The following is a 7,500-nucleotide window of genomic DNA, read 5'->3' on the forward strand; positions in this document are numbered from 1 at the left end:
GTCTCCACTCCAGCAACATCACGCGTCTCTGCACGGTCAACCGATTGGCTACGGGACCGGCAGCCAGGGTCGCCGGTTGCCGACGGACGAAGAGTTTGAGTTTTCCATTTTCAACGGGCCCGACGATCAACGAAATCTTTCCGCAACGATCAACTATGCCACCATCAGCAAACCGAAGCGAGTTTGAGCCGGTGACAGGGGTGGCACGAGCTGGGTTTTCCTTTTAATATTTTTCTCCTTGTTCTCGCTACATCTTTTCCTTGCTTTGTTATCGCATCAGTGAGTTTTGTTTTTAACCATTCGCCTGCTGTACAAACCGAAAGTGCACTTTGTATGTTGAAAAAAAAAAAAATTAAACAGGTAGAATGTTGGGGCTGATTGTCATCGGATTGCAGCATGGTTTTGTTAGCGTTATCCAAATGTGATATGAACTGTTGAACAACGGATGCCTTTGCAATTGGTACAATCGTGACATCGGTTACTGGATCGAGCAACTGTTTGATCTGCGTGATTTCTGTTTACCAGCTACCATAACCGTACTGCCCCAGTGCACTGCAGTGTCCGTGTCGCGAAGGAAAAGTTTTGAACTAGCGTATCACAGACACCTACTCCGTCCTTCGAACAAACGATGGTATTGATTGCCAAAAACGAACGATAACGAATGCACAAACAATGACCAACCCAGCAGATGGGGCTTGTAAAATAGTTGCGCGATAGACAGTCGATGGCCTAAAACGTAGTAACGCCTAAATCCACTAACAACGTTGTGCCTTTAATCTGCGCGAGCATAGCCGCCAAGCCTATGACCGACCAAGCATTGTGAATTGATTATCTCCTTCTACGATCGTCCGATCGGTTGCGGCGGCTTGCGTGCAGCGAAACATTTAATCATTCCCTAAGTGCAGTCCATCGGTTTTTTTTTAATAATATTTTAACTATACTTCGTATGTTTAGTATACCAATAATGTGTAACGCGTACCGTGCGAGATCAATGCTTACAAAGTGTGCCATAACGTCTGTGGCAGCAGTTTCGAAACAAAAATGAAAAAATGGGATTTTTTTTTGTACTCTCAATTACTTAAGCTTCCTCCCAATCGCACGGAGGCTGTAAACTGCAAGTCGCCCATTATTGTGGATGGCTTAACGTCCACCGCTCGCTCCCTCCTCAGCCAGCGGAAAATATCTACCAAACGGTATCTTCCATCGACGATCGAATAAAAAGAGATTTTATACAAAACAATGCAGCTACTGCTTTTCCCCGAAAAGCATCTTTAAAATTGAAAGAAAAAAAATAACGAAACATTAAACATACTTTAGTCTAGTAGAAACTGTAAAACTTGATTTACGGATTTCATAATGCAATCATCAACAGAAGCAAACATACCATAGTGCGGTTACATTCCGATTTGCTTTTCTCTTCCTCCGGTGATTTGCGCCAGCCCTCGAACGAACCTGGCACTCTGCCTGCACCTATGTCCTAATCCGAAGGTAGGCACCCTGCTCGGCGTGCTTCATTTCTTGGGCGGCAATCGGTTGGGTGTGGGTAACGTAACACGGTCCGCCCAATTTAATTTTTACATGGACAATGCCTGGTGCTCATCGTATGACGCATGGAGCAGCTAGGCCAGCGGATCACAGCTTCGAGTCCTCCATCATTCAAGTAGGATAGAAGGCCCCCCCCCCCCCCCCCCGGGGGGTGGGATACACACCAAAATTTTTAACCAAAACGTTAATGTAGGAACTCACTTCATTTATTGCGAAATACTTCAATTCATACACGCATCTGATTCCATCTACGTTCCATAAGTGCACTATTAGGTTTAAACGCTGCATCTAATTATTCGTCTTGATCCGACTCCGTAGAAGACGGTGTTTCCGAACCTCTGTCGTGTATTTCGTGCCAACTATCGCATTTTGTAAAAATTAGCTCCTTTAAGTTGGGAAATATTTGCTTGATCTGCTTAAAACGATTGGACTCAACGTTCGATTCCACGAAATGCAGCTGGTGCAGAGTATGCATGGGAGCGCCCCTGCGGAGGAAATTTGATTCCCAGAAACGTCCATTAATAAACTTGAGTTTTTTAAGTTGTTTTAAATGTGGTAAAGTTTGCATTATACGACGCGGTGCATGGCATTTTAAATATTCATCCTCCTCATAAATATCCACTACCAGTTCTTTCAATTGAGTACTGCAGCTAAGGATTGACTGACTCATGTTTAGTTCGTTATCCGTCGAGACATCCACCAGAAGCTTCCTGACGGAGGTAGGGATTTTTACAACGTTTTCTAAATCGATCAGATGCAGTTCCTCCAACTGATTTATCATCGATATGTCAATGTCCATTGCACAGTGTTTGATTACAAGTTTACGAAGATGCGGGAGGTTTGCAAGATTCTCTATATCTAAAACAACTGAATAGTGAGGTTTAAGGTGAAGTTCTCGCAGTGTTATACATGTTTCACAAATTAGAGAGAAGATCTCACTCTCTAGTGTAAAATACCGAATTTTTTCCAGTCTAGCCTGACGAAAAATGGATAGGAGCATCGATTTGTTCTGTTCATTTAAATCTTCGAAAGTGTTCGAGTAGACCGTAAAATCCTTCAGGCTTCTTACTGCGGATGCCTCCCGGATGCCGTCAGGAAGCGACAATCCGTAAAGTCTACCTTCAAATGAAGTCAAATGTGGCATATCCAGTCGGAATTTGTACCAGCAAAATATATCTAAATACTTCAGATTATCGCTACGGAGAGTTATTATGGGATCCTGAGCACGGAATTTCCGTGCGTTGGACATTATCGTAAGCGATCGGAGCGCCGACATCATCGGTAGCGCATCAGCTATCAAGGAAAAGAAATCGAAAGTATTCACATAGGAAATATCTAATGAATAGAGATGTGTCGTAACTTTCGGATGAATAGCCTGCCACAAATTTGAATATCCATTAGACGGCCCCATTAATAGTTGTCCAGAGTCCCAGTATAGGTGTCGATAGCGCCGTTGAGAGTTTGCCACCATAGCTACAATCTCCTTTATATGCATCTGTGTGCTTGCTTCGTTGCCATATTTTATGTTCATTTGGAATACAAATCTGTTTACATATCCGGTCGAAAATATGATGTCGTGCCATCTCTGGCATGTTGCAGCCGCGTTTTTCACGGTTTCGAGATCCAGTTTGTCGAAAATCATACAGAGAACCTGTTAAGGAAAACAACAAATGAAATCGAAGTGTTGAAATAGCTCCAAATAATGCTTGCTTTCCTCTTCGGGTAGATAGTTGATGAAATCTTCTTTCTTCCTACGTGTGGCTTTGATTATTTTACGATCTGACGACATTTTCTACACAGTTTTCCTTTCACCAGAAGCACAAATCGCAAAGAAGCACAAATCGTTTACTTTCGTCTGCTCGCTCACCGTTCAGGAATTTCCCGCGCACCTTTTCGATCTGCGGTGTTACTGAAGGGTTAGTTATGAAGCAGTAACTGAACAAAGCTGCCTGTTCTACAGTAGAATTACATACAAATCATAGCAGAATAGTCATACAACGTCATAGCAGAATAGTGATGCTATTCTGCTGTAAGAATTTGATTTGAATCGTTGATTGTATTATCATTCCGTTGTGGGAGATAGGCGAATAATTTAGCTATTTAGCCGGAGGTAGACGAAGCGTTTACGTGAAAAGTTTACGCTTCGTGTGGCAGGCATAAACGCGTAAAAGTTACGCAAACGTCAAATGCAATTACATTCGTGTTTTTGGTCGCAGAAATCATAAATCGACGAGATTAGTTGATTTATGAAAAAACTTTTCCAATATTTTAAGACTTTCTTCTCTTCATTTCGGTATGTGCTATGTGGGTGCTTTGTTTACGCTTGCTTTTACTGGCCCTTTTATAAATGGCAACCGAGCATAATCAGCTGTCCCTCTTTCGCATTGTTCTTGCCTTCTTTTCTGATTGCTTTGTCCAACTGTCATGTGTGTTGTTGTGTTTGTGATTGAGGACGGCCCTGTACATGCCTTCATGGTGCTTCTGTGTTCCTTTTGTCTCTCCTCCAGGTGAAATACTGTCAACTGTTCAAAGCAAGCCGCCACGGGATTGAGCGGCTCGAGATCAGCGACACGGAGAACGACAAGACGACGCGTATTGTAACGCTCGAGAACTGCGTGAAGATAGTGCTGGACCAGCCACCCCAGAACACGATCAACATCGTTTCGAAGACAGGCCAGATACAGCTGCATTCGGCCGATGAATCACTGGCCCGCCAGTGGACGAATGCTTTGCAGATAGTGGCGTTCAAGGATAAGTCGAACCAAACTCCACCCCCGCCGCGACTAAACACGATCGAGGAGGACAACGATTTGTACTGCTCGTCGTACAGCGAAGGCATCTACACGGTGACGCTCATCGCGACCGATGCTTCAATCAAAAACGGCATCGAACCGAAGATGTATACGCTCGAGCTGGGTCAGACGGACATGCGACTGAAGTGCTACGAAGACGAAAGTATTACGGTAGCCATGTGGCCGTATCGGTACATCCGGAAGTATGGTTACCGGGAGGGAAAGTTCACGTTCGAGGCCGGACGGAAATGTAACACGGGCGAGGGTACGTTCAAGCTGGACAACGCCAACCCACAGGACATCTTCCGCTGTATGCTGACGAAGATGAAGTCGATGAAGAAGATCATCTCATCGTCCGCCCTCGAGCACGAGGCGCACGGCATTAGTAGCCAGCTCTGCGCCGCACTAGCGATGGAACCTGGATCTCGCAGCCCGCTGCCGGGTGGTCACTGCGACGATAGCGTGTCCGCATTGCACCTTCCCCCGATCGATCTACTGCCCGTGATCCACGATACTGCTGCTACCCAGCATGGTGGTGCTCATGGGAAAAATGTAGTTCCTACCAAACCGCCGCGCAAACCAGGTGTGTTGCCGCTGGGAACCACATCCATGGCGGAGCAAACGACGGACACCAAGCAGTCGAATAACGTTTCAACCGTCTTTATCAAAACGGGCGGCAACACCACGGCAAATGTGCCGTGCTCCGGCAGCCAACGGAATCCGCCAATCTTCGTCGTATCGGGCGGTGCGGCAAACAGCGATCGCGACAGCTACCCAGTCAAGGAGCTGGACTATGAGTGTGTCAAAGACATTACCGACGCCTGGAAACTGTACGGTTTGAACGACGTCAAACACACCGAATCGTCCCATACGCTGGGTGCGACCAAGGCCTGCGGGATGGCATCTTGTGTCACATCGCTTCCAACCGCGCATAGCGCCAATGGTACCGGCCGCGACACCGAGCACCAGCTTGTGGTGCAACAGGTGGAGTACGATAGGCTCAATTTTTTTCGTCCCACCACTCGCCACTCCTCGGGTGATTACAAAACGATCGTACCGATCCGGCCACCGCTGGCCGGTGTTGGGGGTGTTGCTCCGCTGCCATCGGACGATTACGAGATTATCGGTGATCCATCATCAACATCATCATCATCATCATCATCACAAGCAACAACGACTACAACAACAACAACCATCACGACTGTCGGCAGCGGTCCGCTGGCTTCGTCTCCACTCCAGCAACATCACGCGTCTCTGCACGGTCAACCGATTGGCTACGGGACCGGCAGCCAGGGTCGCCGGTTGCCGACGGACGAAGAGTTTGAGTTTTCCATTTTCAACGGGCCCGACGATCAACGAAATCTTTCCGCAACGATCAACTATGCCACCATCAGCAAACCGAAGCGAGTTTGAGCCGGTGACAGGGGTGGCACGAGCTGGGTTTTCCTTTTAATATTTTTCTCCTTGTTCTCGCTACATCTTTTCCTTGCTTTGTTATCGCATCAGTGAGTTTTGTTTTTAACCATTCGCCTGCTGTACAAACCGAAAGTGCACTTTGTATGTTGAAAAAAAAAAAATTAAACAGGTAGAATGTTGGGGCTGATTGTCATCGGATTGCAGCATGGTTTTGTTAGCGTTATCCAAATGTGATATGAACTGTTGAACGACGGATGCCTTTGCAATGGGTACAATCGTGACATCGGTTACTGGATCGAGCAACTGTTTGATCTGCGTGATTTCTGTTTACCAGCTACCATAACCGTACTGCCCCAGTGCACTGCAGTGTCCGTGTCGCGAAGGAAAAGTTTTGAACTAGCGTATCACAGACACCTACTCCGTCCTTCGAACAAACGATGGTATTGATTGCCAAAAACGAACGATAACGAATGCACAAACAATGACCAACCCAGCAGATGGGGCTTGTAAAATAGTTGCGCGATAGACAGTCGATGGCCTAAAACGTAGTAACGCCTAAATCCACTAACAACGTTGTGCCTTTAATCTGCGCGAGCATAGCCGCCAAGCCTATGACCGACCAAGCATTGTGAATTGATTATCTCCTTCTACGATCGTCCGATCGGTTGCGGCGGCTTGCGTGCAGCGAAACATTTAATCATTCCCTAAGTGCAGTCCATCGGTTTTTTTTTTAATAATATTTTAACTATACTTCGTATGTTTAGTATACCAATAATGTGTAACGCGTACCGTGCGAGATCAATGCTTACAATGTGTGCCATAACGTCTGTGGCAGCAGTTTCGAAACAAAAATGAAAAAATGGGATTTTTTTTTGTACTCTCAATTACTTAAGCTTCCTCCCAATCGCACGGAGGCTGTAAACTGCAAGTCGCCCATTATTGTGGATGGCTTAACGTCCACCGCTCGCTCCCTCCTCAGCCAGCGGAAAATATCTACCAAACGGTATCTTCCATCGACGATCGAATAAAAAGAGATTTTATACAAAACAATGCAGCTACTGCTTTTCCCCGAAAAGCATCTTTAAAATTGAAAGAAAAAAAATAACGAAACATTAAACATACTTTAGTCTAGTAGAAACTGTAAAACTTGATTTACGGATTTCATAATGCAATCATCAACAGAAGCAAACATACCATAGTGCGGTTACATTCCGATTTGCTTTTCTCTTCCTCCGGTGATTTGCGTCAGCCCTCGAACGAACCTGGCACTCTGCCTGCACCTATGTCCTAATCCGAAGGTAGGCACCCTGCTCGGCGTGCTTCATTTCTTGGGCGGCAATCGGTTGGGTGTGGGTAACGTAACACGGTCCGCCCAATTTAATTTTTACATGGACAATGCCTGGTGCTCATCGTATGACGCATGGAGCAGCTAGGCCAGCGGATCACAGCTTCGAGTCCTCCATCATTCAAGTAGGATAGAAGGCCCCCCCCCCCCCCCCCGGGGGGTGGGATACACACCAAAAATTTTTAACCAAAACGTTAATGTAGGAACTCACTTCATTTATTGCGAAATACTTCAATTCATACACGCATCTGATTCCATCTACGTTCCATAAGTGCACTATTAGGTTTAAACGCTGCATCTAATTATTCGTCTTGATCCGACTCCGTAGAAGACGGTGTTTCCGAACCTCTGTCGTGTATTTCGTGCCAACTATCGCATTTTGTAAAAATTAGCTCCTTTAAG

At 45.9% G+C, this 7,500-nt stretch overlaps 3 protein-coding genes across 8 annotated transcripts in view; 2 read left to right on the forward strand and 1 right to left on the reverse strand.

Moving 5' to 3' along the window:
* The window catches only part of LOC126575710 (uncharacterized), a 4,810-nt gene extending 3,576 nt beyond the window's left edge, over positions 1 to 1,234 (forward strand). Inside the window, exon 2 of the mRNA XM_050236587.1 lies at positions 1 to 1,234. This exon is cut by the window's left edge and continues 1,573 nt beyond it. Within this exon, the coding sequence (XP_050092544.1) occupies positions 1 to 187 (187 nt within the window). The 3' untranslated portion in view covers positions 188 to 1,234.
* Positions 1 to 7,500, reverse strand: part of LOC126581325 (uncharacterized) — a 46,388-nt gene that overhangs the window by 20,549 nt on the left and 18,339 nt on the right. The window contains exon 6 of one of the 6 annotated variants that reach the window (XM_050244916.1): positions 1,730 to 2,030. The exons of 4 other annotated variants lie outside the window; for them this stretch is intronic. The gene's annotated coding sequence lies outside the window, so the exon portion shown is untranslated. Of the gene's footprint in view, positions 1 to 1,729; positions 2,031 to 7,292 lie in introns of those variants that run through there. One more of the 6 variants, XM_050244944.1, reaches the window with a different exon arrangement.
* Positions 1,997 to 6,797, forward strand: LOC126575800 (uncharacterized). The gene is made up of 2 exons (XM_050236715.1): positions 1,997 to 2,012; positions 3,997 to 6,797. The coding sequence occupies exons 1-2, from the start codon at positions 1,997 to 1,999 to the stop codon at positions 5,748 to 5,750; spliced, it is 1,770 nt and encodes a 589-aa protein (XP_050092672.1). The 3' UTR covers positions 5,751 to 6,797.

This window comes from Anopheles aquasalis, chromosome X (genome assembly GCF_943734665.1).
Source record: "Anopheles aquasalis chromosome X, idAnoAquaMG_Q_19, whole genome shotgun sequence".
Taxonomy (NCBI): domain Eukaryota; kingdom Metazoa; phylum Arthropoda; class Insecta; order Diptera; family Culicidae; genus Anopheles; species Anopheles aquasalis.